The 25,602-nt window shown below is 41.8% G+C and overlaps 1 protein-coding gene across 1 annotated transcript in view; it reads left to right on the top strand.

Moving 5' to 3' along the window:
- Positions 1–1,220: 1,220 nt before the first annotated feature.
- Positions 1,221–25,602, top strand: part of ADAM11 (ADAM metallopeptidase domain 11) — a gene marked incomplete at its 3' end in the record, with an annotated part of 97,261 nt that continues 72,879 nt past the window's right edge. The window contains exons 1-3 of the mRNA XM_083378515.1: positions 1,221–1,335; positions 2,376–2,587; positions 23,052–23,128. Of these exons, the coding sequence (XP_083234641.1) occupies positions 1,272–1,335; positions 2,376–2,587; positions 23,052–23,128 (353 nt within the window). The 5' untranslated portion in view covers positions 1,221–1,271. The remainder of the gene's footprint in view (positions 1,336–2,375; positions 2,588–23,051; positions 23,129–25,602) is intronic.

The following is a 25,602-nucleotide window of genomic DNA, read 5'->3' as shown; positions in this document are numbered from 1 at the left end:
TCACCTGGAGGGCAACTGGAAGCCAATGCAGCTCGCGGAGTAGAGGTGTTACATGGGAGTATTGGGAAACCCCCATAGTGATAGTGCCCTGATAGTGATCATATGATCTGTGGGGATGCTACTACAGCTGTAACATGGAGCGCCAGTTTTATGTCCATTTTTTCCCCAGTGATACTGTAACTTTGGTTGCTAAGCAAATGATTGTAAACTGAGGGCTACCCAATAGTTGTTGGTGTGACTCACACTTGTGAATGGAAGTACATTTACAGTTACCTGATGCACAACCTTCATGGTGTGCATTGTTTGCTGATCAGTTTGCTTTAGTGTTGCCTTCTGTATAGAAGTGATGTCTGTACAAGATTCCACATTGCTGACTGACTTGGAATGACTTACTAAATAAGATTTAATTTCATCTAAACAGGTCAGGCTTACTCTTTTCAGCTGAGTAAAGGGGATGGAATTAAGCATAATCTACAGGCTCCCTGGTAATAGTGGGAAGCATTCTGAATCTTTTGGAAGACGAAATCTTTGGCATTAAACTCAAACCTTCAATAAAATCAAGAATCTGATCAATCTCCAAAGGTGGCAGTTCCTTATTATGTAAATGATCAATGTTTGTGCCTATGGCTTACTAGTAAATTTTATTGTGACTTGACTGATTGTCAACATAAAGGCCTGATTTACCTTTATGTGTGTGTGCAGGGGGCTAATATATATGTATATGACACCTTTCTCCTTTGTGAGTTTTACTGCCTTCTCTCATGCTTGTCCATACAAAAAGTCTGTGTATGGAGCTGGAGAGCAAGCGAGCATCAGACGGCTCTTCCATGCTAAAAAGGCAGGAGGAGGGATCTTTGTAGCTCACGTGTCCCTTTTCTCCCTTGCTTCCCCCGCTGCAATTCTCCACAGTTCTCCCTCACGTCACGTTAGGCTCTTCTATCCATCTCTGCATAGTCAAGAGGAAGAAATTTTTGTCTTTCTCCTGCCTGTTTCCAACTATTCACTGGTTCTGATTTGCCTCTGCAAAAGATTCCCATCGCCTGCCCTAAACTGCTTTTCTTCCACTCCTCTTTTTTCCCACCCTTATCTTTCTCAGCAGTAACCCAGAAGGAAGAGCAAAGAGGAGAAACAAGAAGAGGTAAGGCAAGGACCAGTAAGAGCCCCAGACTTTCAATGCAAAGCAAAAGAAAACGAAGAAAGGGCACCACAATCTGCCTCCCTTGCATGCCAGACCAGCTGGTGCCAACTCTGGCTCCGATTATGAAGGCATTATGAGCTGCTCGCTTCAGAACTGGGTGTTGACAGCTTTCTGCTGCTTGCTGCTTTGTCATTCAGGTGAGGGGAAAAAACTCTTCTTTGCTTCAGCCTCCCAACTTTCCCCCCTCTCCCCCCCCACATATTTCTTTGTATTGCTTTGGAGTAGTGAGTGCTATATGAGGTAGGAAGCTGGGTACAGGCACTGGACTGCCAATCAAGCAGTCGGAGTTAGATTGCATATATTTCTCAAAGTGACAGGGAGCACCATATTCCAATACTGCCTCCTTTCCCCCTCCCAGCACCCTCCAACAATGGGTTTCGCTACTCACCTTTTGGAATGGGGAGGGGGATACAGCAATTTGCTGTTTGTAAATATATCTCTTGTTTAAAACCCATCCCTTCTTTATAGACACATTTTTACATTCCATCAGTGCTAGGACTGCAGCCTTTTCTGCTGCATCGACACATTTTCTGCCGTTCCTCTCTGAGGTGGAGATGTTTAAGCAACAGCTGGGGAGGGTGGGTGTAATCTCCTGTCAGGTTTACCTGGGATTGGGGCAGGGGATGGAGGTTCTTCTGGCATTTGCCATTCAAGCTTATATGGGTGACAGCTGTGCTCATAGATTTTTTTGATAAATATGAATGAATTGGATGAAAGAATCTGGGGAAATGGGAAAAAGACTGAAATGCTTGGGAATGCGGAAACCGAGGGTTCAGCCTAAATATTTTAAATGCTGCTGGGGCCAGTCCAAAAATACATGTGATTATAGCAAACAAAAGGAGAGACAGTCCTTGAGTACACGCAGAGTGCATTCCCTTCGTTGTTGTCCAGTGGCCTGGAGTATATCGAGGTTGTGGATTCCAGGAAAAGCTTTAACCTCAGCACCTGTCATTTTTAGAATGTAAAGTAGTGAGCATGCCCCAAAGAAAGTGAGTCAGGCTTAAAGGTTGTGTGAAAGGGCACTGAGACAGCCGTTTTCAATGTGGATGGGCTTTTCTTTACACTAGCAGTGTTCAAATGTTCCTGCCAAGCATTGATTTCTTTTAATATACACCAAGGTTTGGCTTAGCTTGACTGAGAATGCATCGCTGATTTTGTTCTGTTTTTCTTCTCGGAGGTTTTGTGAAGGCAGATCCACCACCTGGTGACTCGCGTAGGTGGGTTCCAAATTCCAATTGGCGCAAAAGTTGGGGTATTTCAGAAATCACATATCCCAGCAGGCTGATGAAACGTAACTCTGGGGGAGAGATCCAGAGGTATCAGCTGGACACAACAGTGAGAAAAGAGACCGGTGGCAGCAGAGGAGGTGACAGAAAAGGAGGAAGCCCTGTAAGTGATCCCAAGAAGCTTCTCCCCCATGCCATTTCATAAGCTGGTTTTCGTTTTCTTCCCTCAGCTTTTACTAAGGCTCCTACCACTAAGGCACAGGTGGCTGTGGGAGGAGAGAGCAGACGCCAAGCTGTTCTGTGAAGCCAGATGGTATACACATGTCATGGTTGGGTGGCAAGAGTTACTTCCAATTGGATACTAATATTCACTGGTGCAGCTGTTTACCTAGCAGTTTTAGACAATTCAAGCATTTTTCCAGGATAAGTAAAATATCTCAGCCGGCATTCCATCTCCTGTCCCCTGTTGCTAAAGCCAATTCTTGCCAGCATTCTGAGTCCATGGGAAGGGACTTTGGACAAGTTACCCTTGTTCAGCAAACAAAATATGTTTTCACCCCAAAACATCACCTATATTTATCTTTCCTACGGAATCAGTAGCAATAATGGCTAAGTTCATATATCTTGCTAAACTATGATTTACTGAATCATAACTTATTAAATAAAGTAATATTATTTGAATTTACATGGCAGAGTGTACTATAAACCAATGGTTTTCCTTTCTGCAGACCAGTAAACTGTCATAAAAAAAATACTGAGAACTACTACCGTGTTTCCCCAAAAGTTAGACCCAGCCTGATAGTAAGCCCTAGCTTGGTTTTTGGGGGTGGTACTAATATAAGTCCTACTCCAAAGCAGCCCTAATTTTGGGACGAGATGCACCCATAAAAAGCAAGCTAGGGTGGGGTAGGTGAAGCTGCCCCATGCGCCCCACACCTGCTTACCTTACCACTAGGACCACCATAGCCAGACCTTCCATACCCTGACACCTGTCGCACCGCTACTTGACTTCTGTGGCAGCTTGCCACCACTTGTGGCCAGATGCCATGTGGCACATTGCGCTGTTGCCACTCCTCCTGACAGGATGCCGCATAGCGCTTTGGGCCGCTTCCACTGCTTTGGGATGCTTCCGTTGCTCGTGTACTTTGGCCCCCTTCTGTTGCTTGTGGCAGGAGGCCACTTGGCACTTTGGGCCGTTTCCACTGTGTAAACGGCCCAAAGAATCACACAGTGTCCTGCTGCGAGCTGCAGAAATGGCACAAAGCACTGTGTGGCATCCTGCCGGGAGGAGTGGCAATGGCACAATGTGCCACATGGCATCCGGCTGCAAGTTGTGGCAAGCAGCTTCAGAAGAAGTCAAGCAGTGGTGCGACAGGTGTTGGGGTGTGGGAGGCCTGGCTGCAGTGGTCCTAGGTAAGACATTCTCCGAAATTAAGACCTAGTGCCTCTTTTGGAGGCAAGAAAAATATAAGACCGGTCTTAATTTTGGGGAAACATGGTACATATGCCAAGGGCTGGCAACACACTGACTTTGGGCTCTGTGGCATATATGTTCCCCAGATGGGATCCCTAGGAGCACAAATTAAGTAAAAATTAATCAAAGAATGAAGGGCCATATCTGATGATATTTTGGTGTTCTCACCTAAAACACCATAAGAAATTTGCCAAAACTACCACACTCTTGATAATCTCTTGAGACTGATGATGTATAAGTATGTGAAACATCATGGACAGGGGACAAGTGATATATACTGCAATGTTCTGGCACAAATCCTGCTCCTTGTGTACTTTTATGCAGTGCAATGTGTCATGATCTCACAACTCATATTTTGTCATTTTGACATCATTGATAGTTGCTTGTGTGTATCTCTAGTTTATTAGTGTGATCTCTTGTTCAGGAATTACTAATGGACCATAATTAATAAACATATTAAGACTTTCAATTACTATTCACTTGGCTCACCTATGGTCCCAAATTATAGACTGAGATCCCTGACAATCGCTTATGGTTTAAAAAGCACACAACTGTTGTACGCACATGCAAATTCTAAACCCAAGCTAACAAAAATTTACTTGCAAGACTTGCATTGCTCTATTAGAATTTGCTCAACTGATTTGATTGTGCCTGGAAAAGCAGCCAATTGTCTCCCAGTTGGGTGAGATCAAGCAGGATGAAAGCTGGAAGCATTGCTTTTCCATAGTAGAGACAGCCCAACTTTTCCCACTTTGCAGAAGATGAACTCTTTTCAGAGGGCATTTAGAACATGAGCCCACTTGACAATGGTCAGTAGATTTTTCAGTATTTTGTTTCTGTATTACTATATATTCTGTGTTTTATTTCTCTTTGTAAGCTGCCATGTATCAGTTTAGATCAGTGTTTCTCAACTTTGGTTACTTGAAGATGTGTGGACTTCAACTCCCAGAATTCCCCAGCCAGTATGGTTTAGACTGTGGTGAGATACAAATAAGTAAACCACAATTGCTATATTCCCATAACAAGCTGTATCTCCTCCAAAAAACTGTATCATGGCTGATGGCGATGGCTATATTTCTGTAACCTGCTGAAGCACAAACTTGCCAATGTGTTTTAATCTAGTCCACAGGTCTGCATCCCACGGCTCCGGAGCCGCATGCGGCTCTTCCAGCCGTCTCCTGTGGCTCCCAGTCCTCTGCCATGTGCAGTCCCCCCCAAAAAAAAGTGGGACTAAAAAAGTTCAACCAATCAGTTCAAATATGCAGGGTAGGTGCATATCTCGCCTTGGCTCCACTCTTCAGTCAAACCCTGTTCTGCGTTTGCACGCATGTACGCACATGCGCACACATTTTTTGCGGCTCCCAGCTTTTCCTTTTGTGAGGGAACCGGTTCCGAGTGGCTCTTTCACTGTTTCAGGTTGCTGACCCCTGATCTTGTCTAATATGCTACGTGAACTTAACTGTTTAGTCGTTGTTACCTGGGATAAAAGTGGTCGTGCCCTGCAGCTAAGGTCATCACCCCAAAAGAAAGTAATATGGTCTGGATAATGGGACCTGGGATTTTTTCCCCACCCTTTGGGGTAGATGATAGATAGTGCTCTAGGATCCAATCTGAAGAATTCAAAGTTATGGAGATCATGGAGTGACATCAGAACAGTATAATATCTAAGGAAACTAAAACCGCAACTGTCTCAGCTTTCAAATAGCAAGTATCAGTAGCTTAGGATGATTTCCACTTTCCTGTTTTCTTTATTATCCAATTTCATCTTTGTCAATGTTTCCTGAAGTAGTACTGTTTATAATTAAAGATGAGCTTTACATACTGAGCCCAATATAAAAGCAAAATATTTCACAATTTGTTCTCAATTTGTGTCCATGATAAAAAGAAATGACGAAAGGCTAAAACTGCTAGAACATAGAAGAACTATTGTAATTGCAAGACATTTCGGCCATCCATATTCCTTTCTAAAAACTCTTTAAATCTGAGTTTCTAGATAGCTGGATTCCAAGATTTTACAGGCAGGAATTATGAGGTCATCATTTATATAGGAGAATATTAAGTGAAGAAAATCTTGCTCAAAGCTGATCAGCTTTGCATATGGGAGCATTACAAACTTTACAGATGCATTTCTGACTTAGCATTCACGTAGACATTAGATCAATTAATGCTTAATATCAATACAACCGTCCTGATTGCTGGATGTACTTACAGACGCACTATCCAGTTAACTGAACCATAGTTTACTGAATTCGCCCAACTCTCTATGATTGCATTATGCATGGAACCAAAAGCTAGCCAAACATTTTTTAATGTTTTGTTCCAACATTTTGGAAATCCAGTCACTGGGCTGTGGAAAGAAAAACAGATAGAGCTCATAAAACATTTTCAGCAACGCAATAATATGTTATGTACCAGTCTTGAGTCTTTCTAGATTGTTCTCCCACTTGATGTTCACCTTTGAAATGAGAACTCTTTTAAAAAATGAAAAATTTCACAATCACATTTACCTTCACTCTCTTGCTCATACTTTTACTATCATTGTTGGATCACAACTCTTATCATACTTAGCTAATTATATTGTGCCTCATATCTGAAAGGCATCAAGTTAGGAAAAATTAGTCTGATATGTCATTTACTTCCTGATGTCAGTTCATTTTTCACCCTTTTGTGATCTGTCTCTCCTTTCTGTTCCTTTCTAAAAGGCTATGTCCACACAGAACCATGAGCCCCCATCTGACCACATTTTAGCTTTGCATGCTTACCCAGCCCAAGTGAACTCACGTCAGGTTTAGTAAGAAAAAAAGGAAGGTTGATAAATTGCAATTAATTGTGCCATGCAAACTCAGCCAGTGAGAATTACGACTGCTGATTTTGGATTCAGAAAGGTGGGAACCTAGATAAGATTGTAATACCTGTATTAGGTTGCCATGATGCAAATGGTGTGACTTACATTCTTGTGTCATGAACGGTTCATTTGTGCGTGGATGTGATGATGCACAAGTCAATATTCTGATGCATGGAGCCTGATATGGACATGTATGGCTGTCATAGATAGTTTCTTCAGAAAAGATATGCCTGACCTTTGTAAGGATACTTGCATAGCTATTTATAGTGTAATACAGTGGTAGATTTCTACAATGTCTCAAAACATAAAACACCATTAGTTAAATCTTTGTGGGAAACTTGAGCATTCCTACTGGATCTCATCCATTCATATTTTCATATTTTTCTTGTTCTTTGCCAATTACATAGACAAAATTAAATATCCACCTTAAAGCAATTGAGAGAAGGCTTACTGCAGAGCTGCCTTTGTTTTAAAAGTCCTGCCAAACATAAAAGGCCATGGGATGGGTATTTTTGACAGTTTTTCTTCTCTTTAAAAATAAAATAATTATAAAATTCCAGATAATATCTACTTCAACTACTAAGTTAAGAAGGTTGCTGTACTCTTAATAATTTCAGAGGGGAGACAAATTGTTATATACAGGGAATTGTTTTTTTTTAACTGAGCATTCACAGTTCAGTAAAGAAATAGTTCTTCTTTGTCCAAAGAGTAAAGATATGTTAATAGATATGGTCTGTTTTTAATGTATCTTGTTAGATATTCTAGGTAAATGAAAGCTGTTGTTGTTATTATTTTACCCAGCCTTTTTAAAAAATAGGCCTATCTCAGACATATTGTGGATTTGATTATAGACCATTATAGTAAAGCAGATATCTTAACAGTCAGATTTTTTTTCAAGTGCTTAGGTATATAATTACTCCATACCGTACCCTACTGTACTATTAAGTGTGCAATAGCATTATGTCTGAAAATGTACCTAATCTTAATATAAAAATGCTTTATTGCTAAAAATGCTAATCATCAGAGATGTAGCGAGTTGTAATCTTTTTTTGGGATGGAGGATCTTGTAAAAAAAATGCAGTATCTGTGAAGTGCAATAAAGCGAAGCATAATATAATGAGATATGTCTGTATAACTCAAGAAGGTGAACATACTTAATAATTCTGCTCCTGTTTTCCATATAACAACAACCCTGTGAAGGCTGAGAGAAAGTGACTGCCCCCAATTTACCCAGTTTCCTAAGGGAGACTTAGAATTCACAGTCTCCTGGTTTTTAATCCAGCATCTTAACTATTATGCCAAAGTTAAGTGGACAGAAGAAATTCTCACTCAAATTCACACATTTAAGAAATTGACGCCTGGCCATTTTTAGTCTCAAAAGACGTATTTCCTATTTTGATTACTTCATAGATTTAATATATTTGCAAAATATTATTTCTATGCTATTCTAGGATCTCAGTGTCTTTTATATCATGTCTTCTTCTGTGGCAGCTGTTCCAAGGTGATAGCTTTGTTAGGGTTAGGGTGTAGGATTGCTTTGTTCTCCAAGTATAGGGTAGTTTTAGAGAATTTTTGTATCCTGGAGTGGGTTTATCTCTGCCTTCCTTAAGCAGGAAGAAATAGAATTAAAATAATTGGTCACACAGATTATTTTGCTTTGTTGCATTTTAGTTCTGGTTCTAACCACTGATCCCCTGGAGTTATGATAGGAATTAACAGTTGGCGGCATTCTGGGAATTTAATTTCAGAGAAGAATATTAGAGATGGACAGTGAAGTATTTTCTGGCAGGACTTGCAGAACTGGCTGACTTCCCTATGCAAAAAGACCCATTTGCAAAATTAGAGTGCTTCCAGATGGACTGCTCAATGTGCTGCTAATCGAAAAGTATCACAGAGGTAGTCTATCAGTGGTAAGAATAAAAAAGGAGGGTTATAATACAAGAGACAGGATGATTGTGCAGTGAAAGCTTTGTCAAGAAACACTTGTGAGGCTACAGAAGAGGTAGTCTCAGAGTGGGAAATTTATTTCCTTCAAACCCATGAATGTAACTTGAGTCCCTCTTTAAAAAATAAAATAACACTTACCGTGCTTCAGTATTAAATGCATCCTGTTGAGTCCAGTTTCCAATTAATTCAGTGTGACAGACTTGCCATTGATTTCCTTGCAAAATATATTTAGCTAAACTTAGTTTGTGAGCCAATTTGAGAGAGTTGTTAAAACACCAGGCTAAAATTAGGAGACCAGAGTTCTAGTCCTTCCTGAACACAAAGCCAGGTGGGCGACTTTAGGCCAGTCACTTTTCTCAGCCCTAGGGAGAAGGCAGTGACAAATCACTTGGAAAATTGTAGAAACTACACCATTTGCCAGGAGGCAACACTGACTAAAAGGCACAAAAACCCTACAATAAACAGTTATCTTAATTTGGACTTAACAGTGTCAATGTAAAAAAGCAAGAAAATGCAGGTTTTAGAACAGTGGTCCCCAACCTTTCCAGCTTCATGGACTGGCAGCAGTGGCCCTGATGGTTTGGGGGGAGGAAGAGGATGGTTTCTCACACGTGCCCACTGCTTGCACAAATTGAGCTCTATGTACTCAGCTGCTGCTTGTGCAGCTTGGTTCCCAAAGGGCTGGGAACTGGGGACCCCTGTTTTATTTATTTATTTATTTATTTATTTATTTATTTATTAGTTTTTATAAACCGCCCTTCTCCCGAGGGACTCGGGGCGGTGTACAGAGGAAGGAAGGTATACAGATTGAACAATAAAGATAATAAGAAACACTAATGAACACAAACTGGGACCCCAATTAACGCTATCATGCCAGGCCAGCCTGCTGAAACAGGAAAGTTTTTAAGTCGCGACGGAAGGTACGGAGGTCAGGGGCCATCCGGATTTCTGTTGGTAAGGTGTTCCAGAGGGCTGGCGCACCCACTGAGAATGCCCTCCCCCTGGGGGCCACCAGCCGACATTCCTTGAGCGGTGGCACCCTGAGGAGGCCCTCTCTGTGGGAGCGCACAGGACGGTGGGGTGCTGACATCGGCAGAAGGTGCTCCCGAAGGTAGTCCGGACCCATGCCATGTAGGGCTTTGTAAGTCATCGTTAGCACCTTGAACTTCACACGGAAGGCAGCCGGAAGCCAGTGCAGCGCACGGCGGAGAGGTGTGATATGGGAGTATCGGGAGGCTCCCAAGAGTGTCCGTGCCGCCGCACTTTGCACCAGTTGAAGCTTCCGAGTGGATCTCAAGGGCAGCCCCATGTAGAGAGCGTTACAATAGTCTAGGCGAGATGTCACAAGGGCATGGGTGACTGTACGTAAGGAATCCAGGTCCAGATAAGGCCGCAGTTGGCGAATTAGTCGAACCCGGGAGAAGGCCCCCTTGGTCACAGCTCCAATGTGGTCTTCCAGGGAGAGCTGCGAGTCTAGGAGGACACCCAGGTTGCGGGCCCTATCAACAGGGGGAAGTAACTTGTCCCCAATGTTAAGCAGTGGGACGTTCTGAATCTCCTGGCTTCCCGGTACGTACAGCCATTCAGTCTTGTCCGGGTTCAGTTGAAGCCTGTTTCTCCCCATCCATTCCCGGACCGCTTTCAGGCAGCGGGACATCACGTCTAGGGCATCACTGATATTGTTTGGAGTTGAGATAAAAAGCTGGGTGTCATCAGCATACTGATGGTACCCTACTCCAAAACTGCGAATGATCTCACCCAGCGGTTTCATGTAGATGTTGAACAGGAGAGGCGAGAGGACCGACCCCTGAGGGACTCCGCAAGCGAGAGGCCTCGGGGTCGACCTCTGTCCCCCTGTCAGCACCGACTGCGAGCGACCCTGGAGAAAGGAGGAAAACCAACGCAGAACCGTGCCTCCCACTCCCAGTCCCCTGAGGCGTCGCAGCAAGATACCATGGTCGATGGTATCGAAAGCCGCCGAGAGGTCTAATAAGACTAGGACAGAGGAATGGCCCCTGTCCCGGGCTCTCCAGAGATCATTCATCAGAGCGACCAATGCCGTCTCCGTGCTGTAGCCCGGCCTGAAACCCGATTGGTACGGGTCTAGATAAACCGCTTCATCCAGGATCTGAGGAAGTTGGTGCGCCACCACGCTCTCAACAACCTTCGCAAGGAAGCGAAGATTGGAGACTGGACGAAAGTTATTCAAAGAGGATGGGTCCAAGGTGGGCTTCTTGAGGAGAGGTCTCACCACCGCCTCCTTCAAGGCGGTGGGGAAGTGACCCTCACTCAGAGAAGCAGAGATGACCGCTAGGAACCAGCCTCGTGTCGCCTCTCGAGCTGCATAGGCCAGCCAGGAAGGGCACGGGTCCAGTAAGCATGTGGAGGAGCTTAACCTTCTCATAATCCTGTCCACTTCCTTAGGAGTTACAGGATCAAATTCTTCCCAGATGACGTCGACAAGACTGTCCATGTCTTGTTCTTCCATCTCAGCCCAGTTGGAGTCCAGACCAGTTCGAATCCGAGTGATTTTATCCAGCAGATATTGACCAAATTCCTCGGCTCGACCCTGCAAGGGTTCCTCCCTCACCTCTTGGTTTAATAGGGAGCGAGTCACCCTGAACAAGGCAGCTGGGCGATTATCTGCGGACGCGATGAGGGTGGAAAAGTAGTTGGATTTTGCCACCCTTATCGCAGCGAGATAAGACCTGGTGAGGATTCTTAGTCGCAATCGGTCGGATTCGGATCGACTGGACCTCCAACGGTTCTCTAGGCCCCGTCTCCGACGCTTCATCTCCCGGAGCTCCTCGGTGAACCATGGGGCTCGCTGGGATCTGCGCCGGGTCAGAGGCCGCAAGGGTACAACTCGGTCCAGAGCCTCCGTGGCTGCCTTTTCCCAGGCTTCCACTAAGGCTTCCGCCGAGCTGTGAGCAGGGGGTGCATGCGAGTCCCTAAGCGCTGCCTGGAACTTATCAGGGTCCATTAGGCGCCTAGGGCGGTACCATCTGACTGGCACCGTGCACCCACGGTGGGGGGTGGCAAGGGGGAAGTCTAGCCGCAGGAGGTGGTGATCGGTCCATGACAGGGGCGTAACAGTTGTGGCACCCCCACCGACATCATCACGCCACCGTCCAGACAAGAACACCAAGTCTGGGTTGTGGCCTCTCTCATGAGTCGGCCCAGAAATTATTTGCAACAGGTCCATGGCCGTCATGGAAGCCATGAACTCCCGAGCCAGTTCGGACGATCCTCCCAGGGACGGTAGATTAAAGTCGCCCAAGACCATGAGTCTTGGGAATTCAACCACCAACCCTGAGAGGACATCGAGTAGCTCGGGTAGGGCCGCCGCTGCACGATTAGGTGGTAGGTACGCCAGCAGCAGCCCCAGCTGCGCCCCTGGGCCGAATCTCAGTAGGAGAGACTCACACCCGACCATCTGAGGGACGGTGGTCTCTCGCGGGCTAAGGGATTCCCTGATGATAACTGCCACTCCCCCGCCCCTCCCATGAGCCCGGGGCTGGTGCAGTACCTGGAAACCTGGCGGGCAGAGGTCAACCAGAGGAACACCCCCCTCTGGGCCCAGCCAGGTTTCCGTGATGCAGGCCAGGTCCGCATGCTCACTCTCCAATAGGTCACGAATGAGGTGAGCTTTGTTGGCTGCGGACCTTGCATTCAGGTAGACCAGCCTCAGCATGGGAGGGTGCGCACCTTTGCTCCCGGGTCCTCCGGGGGAGAACAGAGGGTCGGAGCGTCTCACCGCCTCTACAGAGCGGAGATGACACTCCCGGTGACGATACGGCCCTCTGTCTGTGCACCTTCTGCCATTCCCCACCATCCTAGGGATGGGACGTTCGTCAGTACGCCACTGGGTGTTATCGGCGACTGGCCCTCGTTGTACACCGTCGCGAACGGCCGTGGGCCTGGCATGCGTTATGGTGGCTGGAAGGTGTGCCTTTCCCGTGCAACCATAGTCTCCTCCCTCCCCCCTCCCTAACCCCACAAAAAACTTAGCTAAGAACTTAATCAGGGGCCTCTTGATGGGAATGTGCTGGAGGCCCCTGACCCTGCCCGGCCATCTCTCAGAGGCCCAGTGGTTGGGCCCGTCATCAAGATTGGATGTGATGCAGGCGGGTCGCACCCAGGAGAGTGGGGAACCCCTGAGGGCGTGCAGTGCTATGCTAGAATATTGAACGGGCATAGTCACAGGTGGTTCCGGGAAGGCTGTCCCCTGGATGGTGAATTTGCAGGAGGGTCGAGCCGGGTAGGTGCGTATCTGGATCGTCGCCCTGCCACTGCCACTTGGCCGGGCGAACCCCCAGAAGCAGGCCACTCCTCATCCTCTCACGATGGGTTGTGTCTCTGCTTCCGGAGGTGGTCCAGAACGTACTCTGGGTGAGGCATACCCCATAGAGCTCTCACCACTATGGGGTAGCAGGTGTATGGCCCAGCCACTCTGCCACCGTGGCTAGCACCCAGGCCCGTTATGTCCTGTGGGGAAAGAATGGGCAAAGATGGGTGAGAATGGGCAGAAGGCAGGATGGAGGGATCCATTAATTGGCGTCAGCTCCGGTGGTTCAGCCGCCCCAAACAGTTCCCTCCCTGATCCTCTGGGCGTTGTTCCCGGCCGCAGTTCCATGGCCCCTATTGGTTGGGGACCGTCCAGAGCGTGGCATCTCAGAGGTACCCATTCTATTTCATTCTGAAAATCTCTTCCTGGAATTATTTTCTGATGGCAAAAAGTATACTTCCCCCAAAATAAGCTTCCCTATCCAAAGCTTTGGGCATGTCATTGTATACCAGCTATGGACTGAACATTCAGACCCTCCTAATGCAAAATAATTCTAAAGGAGACAGAGCAGAATGGTAATTCGTGCAGAGATGGAGCAATCTCGTTCTTCTGAAGATAAATGTTATAGCAATAATTACATGATCAGTATGTTATCGCATATTAACTGTTCCTCTGGGCATATAACTTGGCAATTACTTAGAGTCAAACTAAGTAAGACCACAAAGATTTATTTTTGTCTTTCCCAATGTTTCTGGGTATTTATTTTCTTAATTGAGACATAGTGAAGTAATGTAGACTATGACTGGAAAGACCCAAGGAAGCTAAAGATGTGGCTTCGGGCCAATTTCACAGATTGTTGTGTTGCAAATGGAAAGAGAGAATGCATTTTCTTGAGCTGTTGGGATAAAAGAATGGTATGAATATTAATAACAACAGTAAAATATATTTTACTTAATTGATACTCAAGATTACCATCCTACCAAGACATTCATTTCCACAAAAATAAACTAATATATATATATACATATACATATTTACACACACACACACACACACACACACACACAGAGAGAGAGAGAGAGAGAGAGAGAGAGAGATTTTTTTTACTGAGGCACCTGGTCCACCCAAATATGGGAAGGAAGCTTATGCCTGTATCAGCCCCGATCTAGGGGCTATCCCAGGCAGCAGTCTGGGATTTGGATTTGGATTTAACCTATATATAATAACCATGTGAACTTCTTGAAGTTTAAAAACTGGCAGAATAATGTAACTACATTAGAGACAGTTGCTGAGAGGTCTCCCTCTCCACTATCTCTATACTATTCTGTAAAAAAGTTCCAGCTCTAATTTTTTTTTCTGATCCACTTTTGCCTTCTACACTTTCTTTCTTCATTTCAAAATCTCTTTAAAGGATTCAATTAAACTGTTGTAGATTTATGCAAGTGTTAAACAAGGTTAAATAGAAGGTGCGTAAAAGATCTCATCCATAATGAATTAGACCAGACATGTCAAACACAAGGCCCGGGGGCCGGATCCGGCCCGCGAAGTAGTTTCATGCGGCCCGTGAAGCCATCCTGGAAACAGTGAGGGAACGGCCCCCACTGCCTTGGCCCTGGCCCAGAGACCCTCCTCCTGCCAGAGACCCTCAGATCTGTCCCACTCCTGCCCAGGCCCCTATAGGCACCCTTGATGCGAACGATGTAGAGCTGGCCATGCCCACCCAGTAGGCCTTTTGCACTTTAGCCACGCCCACCCAGTAGGCCATGCCCACCCAGGCCACACCCACCTGGCCCCCTGAGGGCAACCGCAATGCTGATGCGGCCCTCAATGAAATTGAGTTTGACACCCCTGAATTAGACAATCTATATAAAAACTGCAGTACACAGCTACTTATAGTGGTAGGTGGTACAAACTACAGATCCCCCTTTATGTTTTTTGTTTTCTCTGTAGTTACCTCCAGGGGATAGTTTATTCCAGAATTAACCTTTCCATTGTCTAGATAAGTAAGTGGGCAGAGGATAGGTTGGGCAAGGCAGGACAGTATTAAAAAATCTTATTCTGCATAGTGCTCTGTTTATGATAAAGCTTGTGAGATGTTTCATAAGCTTTTATGAGATTTCTGGCATTATTTTGCTATACATTCTGACAGGTTTGCATTTCCAAATTTTCTAAGTTAAGCAAATCTAGAGTTGCTACCCAACATTTTTCATTCTACATTTTTATGAAAGTTCAAGTGTTTTCATTGTAGAATAGTTTTATTCCAATGTTGTACCTGTAGTCTTCTGATCTTTTTTTAGGCCACATTTGTGCAATAAAATGTCATCCTATTTAAAACTTGGAAAAAACTGATGGTTTTCAATATCAAGTGTCTTAAATTTAAAATAAAATGAGATCAGTAATTAAAGTCTTCTTCATGGGAACAGAAACTGATCAATTAAGAAGTAATTCAATGCTCTGAACAAAAAACAACTAAATAAAACAAACTGAAGAAGTGGAAACTGAAGTAAACTACTAATTTGTTCCTGTTCCATAATGTTTTTTTAAACAGAGTCTATCTACAGAGGCAGACATTCTTAAAATTAATTTATATGTCCATTGTTCAAAAATACCCTTCAATATGTCCAATGTTAAAATATTTTGCACCGTTCTCTTTTAATACATCTTTAGTTCCCTCTAGTGTCCAACCTTCAAAATCCCACCCTATCATGTTTTTTGTTAGATAATTCAAACAACAACATTTACCCATGGGAAGGATTATTATAATTAATTCCAAAATCATATTTCAAATTTGGCTGGACTCTTAGTCCATTTTTAAGTTTTCAAAATCAAAGTTCTAATTACCATTTTGCTGTTTATTTCTTTCCCACCCCAAACACACATTTTTAAGTCCTTAAAGTTGTACATGAAAACTTTTTTCTCTAAGAATTGAAGGAAACTCACCTGGTGTTTTCAGACGTATTGAGCCAAAGATTCCTAATCACTGAAAAGAGGTTATTAAGCAATTCTTGAAAGTGCTTTAAAAAAGAAGTATGCAAAATTGATCTTCTATTAAAGATACCAAACATATTTTGAGCAAGATAGCTATACCCTTTCAGAGCCCTAAACCCATTATAGTTCCAATATCTCAGGGGCTGCCACAAAGAAGAGGGAGTCAAGCTATTCTAAAGCGCCCAAAGGCAGGACCAGAAGCAATGGATGGAAACTAATCAAGGGGAGAAGCAACCTAGAACTAAGGAGAAACTTCCTGACAGTTAGAACAATTAACCAGTGGAACAACGTGCCTCCAGAAGCTGTGAATGCTCCAACACTGGAGGTTTTTAAGAAGAGGCTGGACAGCCATTTGTCTGAAATGGTATAAGGTTTCCTGCTTGAGCAGGGGTTGGACTCCAAAGTCCCTTCCAACATTATTATTATTATTGTTGTTGTTGCTACTGTTGTTGTTGTTGTTATTATTATTATTATTATTATTAATCTGCTGTCTTGCAGTCTTTTCATGAGAAGCAACTGTCTGGAGCACTTTGGGGCAGTTTTTGTCCAGAGATCCAGTACTTGCCAGCTCTTCAACCTGCCGTGGTTGTTCATTTCTTCACCATTTCTTCCCCAAGGGTCGAGAGATATCATTGTTTATAATTTATATTCAAAAATGTTGGTTAAAACATGCATGATAAATTTATTTCTAATATTCCTGCTGGACTATATGTAACCCCAGTATTAAACTCCTGAACTCAAATGCTATTTTAACATTTAATTTTTTTAAGCTTCCCAGAATAATCCAAAAGTTCGTGACATATCAGTTTGTGAAATCAAATGAAAAATAATTCATTAGCAAGAGAACTGTTAATACCAATCCTTGAAATTCTTTTATGATCCCAACTTACCTTTATTTATTTTTCTGAGCAGTAAAATCCTGGGCTATTTTATTTCATTATTTTTGTCTCATGTCTGTGGGATATGCAGTACACATAAAAAGTGGGGGGGATAGGGCTTTGATTACATCCTGCAACCACAATATTAACATTTTCAACACCCCTCCCATGGAAGCCCTATCAGTTGGTAATCTATGCTGCCACCCCATGAAGCTTTTCATGAGCTTTGCATGAGAGACTTTCTCCAAATATGTTTTTTTTGAAAATATTGAATATATTTTAACCATTTATATGATTGTTTATATGTTTATATGATTGTATATCCTTTGGGGAAAAAGAAAATGAGACGGTTTCAAGTTCCTTCTACTGTAGCCTTTAAATCAACTCCTTACCATGACTCAATAGCAAAAAGAGTCACTCTGTAAACTGAAAGTTGGAATGACCTTTTTCCTCTGTCTAAATATGTTGTAAATACCAATCAAAAGGAACTGTTAAATATGTTCTTTCTCATTGCCATATATTCTGAACTTGTCTTATCCTTCTTTTGTGTTGAAGCTTCTATAGCGTTTTCTTGGAAATCACGTTTTCAGCCCTTGAAATATTCTCACCACTTTACGTTGGAATTGTCCTGTCTTCTGCAGGAAAAGGAATGAGCAAACCACAAGCCAGAACTAATCCTCATATTTGAGTAATGTTCTTTTTTTTAGTCCTTATTTTTAGCCTTAGCCCTTCCCTCCTCCTCTATTATAAAGCCAAAGATTGCATAAGTTCAATATGCTGCAGCAGCATTTTAGCAGGATTAAATTTGAGCCAGGATTCAGTCCCAGAAGCTTTTAGTCTGTTGTCTACATTTCTCCCATTATTCCAATCACTCTGATGAACCATTTGATTCCACATTCCATTACCAAACCTCCCTGCCCTTAGCATGCTGCTGCTCTGCTTGTTTATTGGCATTCTTTAATATCATTTCATATCCCAGTATTAAAGAACTTGTCCTCAGAACGCATGCAGTGATTGCTATTACATTCTGGACTGAAGGAAAAAAATACATTGTTTGCTTATGGAACTCTTTGTCACAAGCCGTATTGATAACTGCTGACAGAATGCTTTAAAAGGGAGTGGACTCATTTATTGAGAACACTCTATCAGCAACCAGCTTCAGCCATATTTGCAGGTTTTTATAAAGGAACTTTTAGCTTTATGTCATCAAAGGAACTTTTAATTTTATGTCATTTTAAGATGAATGCTAATTTAAAAAGGTGAGGAGAGAGAAAGAGGAGATGAAACTGCCTTCTGACGTGGAAGGCTATACTCTGTGAGAAATGCAACAGAACATTAAAAGCTTAAAGTGGTATTCCAATTTATGATTTCATACATTTTATATTGAGCTTTTGTCATGGTTCCAACAGATGAAACTCTTCAAAGAACTTTGAGGCATTGTTTACCTTAAAGAATCTTTATTCGAGAAGCATAACTTCAGCATTTACATAGTCAAAGCCAAATTCTGAATTCCCCTTCCCTGAGCACATAGTATCAAAGCACAATTCCCTCCTTTAAATCACAGTCATAAATCACATTCTCCAATTAGTTTGAAATGCAGGCTCTCCCTCCAGTTCTCCAGCCCGCCAATTCTTATCATCTCTTATTGCAATAATCTTGGTTCACACACTAGTTACAGTTTTGTTATGTCTAATTAAACTCCCATGCACATTCCTCCTCCCCACCCCTAGTACATCTAATTCGAACTCTAATTCTAAGAGTAAAACACAAGAAGGAAAATGGTTGCAACTCCATATGTTGTCAAAGCAAAAACATCCAATGTTAGCAGCGTTGACAGCTTTAGCACAGTGAAAACCTTTGTTGTTGTTAGTTGCGAAGTCATGTCCGACCCATCGCGACCCCATGGACAACGTTCCTCCAGGCCTTCCTGTCCTCTACATCTTCTGGAGTCCATTTAGGCTCATGCCTACTGCTTCAGTGACTCCATCCAGCCACCTCATTCTCTGTCGTCCCCTTCTTCTCTTGCCCTCAACCTTCAACCTTTATACCACATATAATTGGAACTTTGGAATTTACTCCCACATCTACTATTGGCTATCATCTTGAATGGGTTCAAAACAAGATTGGAACTGATTCACAGAAATCATGAGGCTCAATGGCCATTATCATTAATAACCATCCATCTGGGAGACTAGTTGGCTTCCTTATATAGTTGGTTGCCTACTGGTTAGCCACTGGTTGGCAGCTGTGAGAACAGACTGCTGAACTAGTGCAGTAGGAACATATGTGTGTTGTTGACTAAAAGTGCCACTTGTTTGTTTCTGCCCGAATTCCTGTCAGTTTCCTTTTCCTAATCAGGCTGCTGTGAAACAATGATTATGAACATGAACATCCTCAGGGAACTGGGTGGGAAATATATACACAAAAGTTTGGGATATATACAGACTGTGGAAGAAGCTTAAGAAAAAAAAACCTAATAAAAGCTGGAAGGGAAGCAAACATCTCCTTTGGCTAGACACTGCTGTTCTAAATACTGTATATATTTGCAAAGTGCAGTTCCCTAAGCCATTACATTGCAGATCTGGCAGTTCTAGTACATTCCAATAAGCACATAAGATATTGATATTTTGTCTTATTAATGTTCAAGCAAAAGTGAAATCAGAGTGCTAGAGTGCAAAATGGTGGAAAGATCCAGATGCTAAGTAGCTGTCCCTATAATCTAGTGTTTCAGCTGCACTACTGCATAGAATACAATAAATAGTGTATTCATCCTCTGATCTGACACCAGAACTCATACTGCAAAAATCTTTTGGAAAAAAAATAGTCATAATATTGACTCTGTGTCAACATTAGTCTGAGCCTGCTTTAATTAGCCCTTGCAGGTGGTCAGCTGCAGCAGCTCAGTTCAACTTCATTCATTGGGATTTCTCTTTCCTAAAGATCCACATCTTGGGGTGTCTGACAAATGATCTGTAGTTTCCTGCAGTTCCAGGGAAGGAATGAACTACACTGCGCCTTTATATAAATTGGTTGTGGTATCCAGAAATCACCTTCTGTGTCTATCATCCTTTAATTTTTAAAAGTTAATGAAATTCAAGAGTTGTGCAGATGACATTTATGATAGTTGCAGCATGATGCGGTCATGTGGATTGCAATTTGTGACCTTCCTTGCCAGTTTCTCACAAACAAACTTGGTAGGGAAGCCAACAGAGATCATAAGTTGATCTGGTAAGTCTCCCCCACCTGGCACCCTCTTTGAGTCTCTTGCTTGTATCATGCCAACCTGGTGACTTGTGCATGCTCTCCCACACAGCTGCAGTCACTTACTGGCCTGCTTGCAAGTTCCCTGGGACTTTGAGTTTGGTTGTTAGAAGCTGTCAGGAAGTAGCAAGGAAGTGCTTACCTGATGACATACAGTACTCATTTAACCACAGCAACAGAAATGCAGGGATTGTTGTTGCTACGCAATTCAGTCGAGGACATTGTGATTTAATGCCCCCATTATTTAGCAGTGGAAATCCTGGTCCCATTTCCTGTAGTAATTCAAAAACTATCTGTATCTCTTTCTCCAGTCAAAAATTGCCAAATATTCACATTCTTATTCCCAGAATCTCACATCATTCTGTTTTTTCTCCCAATTTTCCCCAATACAGTTAGTCCTCCTGAACGACTAAATTTGGGATCAGCAATTCTATCATTATTAAATGGGACATCATGCAACTTCAATGCCTTATGATCTCAATTTTGCTGTGGTTGTTAGGTTATTAAGTTAAATCACTGCAGTCATTAAGCAAGAAATCACATGACCGCAAATTGCAATTTTACAGCTGGCTTCTCCATTGAGTCTACTTGTTGGAAGCCATCTGTGAAGTGTGCAAATAATAATCATGTGACTTTGGCACACTGCAGTGGTTGTAAGCACCATTAGTTGTGAGCTGCCCAAATCTCAGATGCATGAATGGTGCAATGGATGATGCAAGGACCAGTTGTAAAGTTATTTTTCAGGACTTCAAATAAGTGTTTCATAGGACATTTGTTAAACAGAAACTACCTGTATACTATGTTCATTTGAATTCTTATAAGATTCAAGGGGGGAAAAAACCCATGAGATTTACCAGGTGATGATGGCGAGGTGAAGTCCTATTCTCATCTTTTAATATATCATAAGCAGCTGTGAGTTAACTCTTATCCAAGCTGATTGTAAAAGCAGGATTTGAAAGTTGAGGAGTAGTGCCCTCATTGGTTAACCAAGATGGTTGAATGAAACTTTCATGCAAAAAGATGTGTACTGTGCAAAGATCAGAGTCACGTGCAATCAAAACTAGTTGAAGAAGCTATGCTTGGCTTCACTAAAATATTGAGTTGAGCTCTAAGCCAAATGCAGGGTTTGGCTATTTCTTTCTGCATTATGAATAGAACTTGTCTTATTATTTACATCAATAAGAAGCTTTTTGAAGCTGATCCCACTGCAAGATGGTTAGATACCTGAGACTCAAGAGAAAGTCTTCTCCTGTTGGTCTCTCAGTTGTTGAAGGCTTCCCTCAGGGAGGAGAGCTGGTCTTACCAAGTTTTTAATGGTGGATTTATTTATTTATTTATTTGGATTTATATACCGCCCCTCTCCGAAGGGACTCAGGGCGGTGTACAGGGCAATTAAAACACTATAATTGATTTCATTATGCTGTTTTAAAATTTGAATTTAATTTTTATTTTAAGCCAACTATTCCTATCAAGAGAAGGGGGATAGCTTAACAAACAAGCAAGCAACAAATTAATAGTTTGTTCTGTTTGGCATTGGGTGTAGTATCCTGCAAATAATAAGTCAGAATTAACTGGAACATATTTAGCAGCATAGAATTCAGGCCCATCAGAACTAAAAACCAGGGGTTTTTTTTGGGGGGGGGGTTGGTGGACTGCTATACCCTAACTAGTAAGAAGGGAATGTTTTCTCTCACTATTCTGCTATTACTATTTTGTCCAAGCTTGTTTGGGATTCCAGAAGCAGGAGGGATGCACCTGAGAAACCAGAGTTGTGCATTTTGCTAATCTTTGGGGCTTTGAGGTCTCCAGATTTTTCCCACTCTAGGGGTGAAACAGGTGGAGAGACCTTTTTCCTGAAGTTTGAATTGCTTTGGGCTGTGTGCTCTTCTGACTCTCCCTTGTACTCCCTGAGCCTCTGAAACCAGGGCAATCTACAATTAACCAGGGCAACATGCAATTTCTGATTGTCCTCATGCCATCTTTGCCATAGGCTGAGGTGTGATTTTAACTAGGGCAAGATTCATTTTGCTTTGTTCCATCATGATCCATTTTCTCCTACTGTACAGGCACACAGCATCGACCCTTGGGACTGCAGCTACCCCAGAGCAAGTGGTTCCTTTTTCCTAGTTCATCCTCAGGCTAGAGCATGACCCAACTGAAAAAGCATAATGAAAGGCATATCTGAGGAAAAGCTGTCCTATGGGGTCCTTCCCTCCCTCCCTCCCTCCCTCCCTCCCTCCCTCCCTTCAGAGTTTTTATGCCATTCCCTCATATAGATTCTGGGCACTTGACAAAATAAAAACATTGAGCATGAAATGTACTCCAAACCACAGATCTTAGCCTTCAATTCAAATAACATCAGAACAAAACCACAAATGGTTCCCAATGACCCTCAACCATCAAATCCTGCTGAGAATGACCTTCTTCAGTGACTTTTCAATGCCAGGAGCAGTCACCTCTGTGGGCCACATATTGTACATCAGGGAGGCCACTGCTATAGAGACCAGTTTCTTGCCCACATATCTCACAACAGACCAGGAGCCAAAGGAGTCTTTCTTTAGTTGACCTCACAGGACAGGCAGAATCATTTTGAGCAAGTAAGGTGGTTCCTAATAAGTATTAATTTGATATTCTCTTTAACATGAGGTGTATTGGGTATGATGGTTGTGAATTTAAATTAAATGAGGTATTCTGCATTTTTATAAAGGCATTTGTGTTCTTTTGTCCTATATATGTGATGATTGCAATAAATTAATTTCTCACAGTATGCATATGAAGAGATAGGAGAGGAGAATTAAGTTTAAGAGGGAATATGTGTGATCACAGTTGCATAAGCAGTTGCAGAACAACTGACACATTTTGTGTGCAACATGCTTATTTCATATCACTGCAAATGAAGGCAAAAGTCAAAGAAGGCTCTGCCTTAATTTGTTTTTGTTCTTTTAGGTTATCCATCTGGCCCAAGTGAGTTTCCTCATCCCTGCCTTTGGTTTAAACTTCACTTTGGATCTTGAATTGAACCAGTGAGTATTTACTGCCAAAGTGATTGTTCTTGTGATTCAAATGTAAGATTCCATTTTTGATTGGATGATAAAGGAAGGGGAAAGAGTGGTTGGTTGGAGCCTCTTTGATAATTGGAACAAAAAATATATTCAGCAAAATTATATATAGAACTCTAAATCTTGAGAAAATAGAAAATTACAAAGAATAAATAAGGAAGTAGTAAAAGATGTCCACATTTAAAAAAGAAATAAATCTTGTCCATAGAAAGTTGTGTCACTACTAAACTAGGATTCTTCTTTGTGATAAACTGCTTCTTATGGTACAATAGAGAATATTTCAGTGCATATTTTCAACATATGTCATAAAATACTTTCGTGTGAAAGGATTAAGAATATTGAATAGCAGAATTGTAAAAATACCCGAAATCTTAGAGATTTTCTATCAGAATATAATAAATAAAGCTAGCTAGACAGTGTATGTGTGTTGTATGTTTATATGTGATAGCAGGGCTTATAGTGGACAGAGCCCCAGATTGCTCAGAGTCACATCAGGAAATCTAGTCATTCTGTAAGGTGTATCTGCTCACTACCATAATGGTCTCAACATTTTTTTTAAATGGATTCTGATCACAGAGAAAATAGACTCTTAGGAACTCTGTTATGGAAAACTGAGTAACTGGGTTAATACACCATGCTAAACCCTAAATATTTTGTTAGGTTTAGGTTTCAAATATAGGTGGTCCCAGCTGTTGTGATTTATAAACCATGGATTATAGCATAAACTATTGTGGCATGTTTAGTAAATTGTTATCAAACTGTAATTTACCATTCCACATGTGCAGTGTAACAACCAGCTAAGTAAGGTAACAAAAGGTATATTGTCAGCAATTTTCCTCAAATTGAAATAGTAAGCAATTATTGTAAAAGCTGCAGATTATGTATGTTTTTATAGTTTAATCTGATCTATTTGTTTATTTTGCTATGGTTTTTTAAATTCTGTAAGCCAAGAAGAATCACCTGTGAGATTCACTATTATCTAATGGCTGTTAAAAAGTGATAGCCAATTTATGATGGATTAGTTAATCAATGAGTCTTAATTCTAATAGCAAAATATTCAGGAGAAGTATATCTCTGCTGGGGCAAATTGTGGGGTAAATTGCAAGAGATTCTTGTGAACCTGTCCTTCCCCAAATGTATAAACAGTAAGTTGAATTAGCTGGATCTAATCATACAGAATATGTTTCATTCAAATGATTCTTCAGGCATATAAATAAGCAGAAATGGATAAATTAACTTCTTTTTTTATTGAAATAATTAACTTCTTTGATTACACAAAAATACCTATATTAATGACTGTCTGGAAACCCCTTAGAGACTTTTTGCATGAAACGGAAAAAATGCATTCATGATTTGTGGTTTTGATGACTGGAAAGAAATAGAAATAGAAAAACAGTAGCATTTTTGGAATCATAGAGTAAGAGAATACTGTTACTGTATTTATATTAGCTGCAGAGGCAATTGGAAGCTTCTTTCTATTTCTTTTGGTTTTCTCTTAATGTATATTTTCCTCTTTTTTCTTCTTTTTCTTTTTTCTTCTTTTACTTTTTATTAGTTTGTGCTAGCTTCTAAGTTATTTGCAAAACTTTTAATGATACATGAAAGACAGATAAATGGACAGACAGACAGACAGACAGATAGATAGATATAGATAATGGAACAATAGTCATTTGGGCAACTTTCTGAATATTTTAATCTCATGATACCTTAAAGAGGAATTAATATATTAAGGTATAAACTTTCATCAGCTGTGAGATACTTATGTCAAGTAGCAGATTTACATATATAAGAGTAGACAAAATAATAGAAAAATGTAATCTTTTCAGGCAGGAGATAGTCTGAAATTATCTGTCAAATTATTACAGACTTTATCTCATAGTGACCATTTTAGTGCAATAATGGATGATAACACAATTATTATAGTTTTAATTTGTTAATAAACAATAATGAGATTGAACAACATTGTTATCTCAGTTCAGATATTTGTTTTAAAAAACTGCATATGGAAGAAGCAGTGTTTTAACTTAGATTATATACACCATGTTCTTGTCTCCAAAAGAAGAGACCAAGATCTCATGAATGGGTTGCAGTATGGGAGATGTGAAATTTTCAACCTGGGAGTCCTCATATATATCAACCTCTCCCAATGTGGTGTCTTCCAGTGTGTAGATTTCCAACACTCTTAATTCTCAAATATATTGTGGGCATATTGGCTGGGAGTTATTAGAACTGAAATTTAAAGCTACTCTATTGGCAAAAGCTAAGGAAGTAGTAGGCAAATTCACAGGCATGTATGTGGGTGTGTACTTTTTCTTAACATATGGTTATGACAGAGTGTGACAGGATAGGAGTTACAGTGTGCTGATTTTATATTTCTGATGGCAAGCCAAGATATGTGCAGCAACTGTGTAAGATGTACTTGTCTTCCTGTTTGTTTG

This window comes from Vipera ursinii (genome assembly GCF_947247035.1).
Source record: "Vipera ursinii genome assembly, chromosome: Z".
Classification (NCBI taxonomy): Eukaryota; Metazoa; Chordata; class Lepidosauria; order Squamata; family Viperidae; genus Vipera; species Vipera ursinii.
Note: the sequence above shows the minus strand (reverse complement) of the source record. Positions and strands in the feature narration are given on the sequence as shown.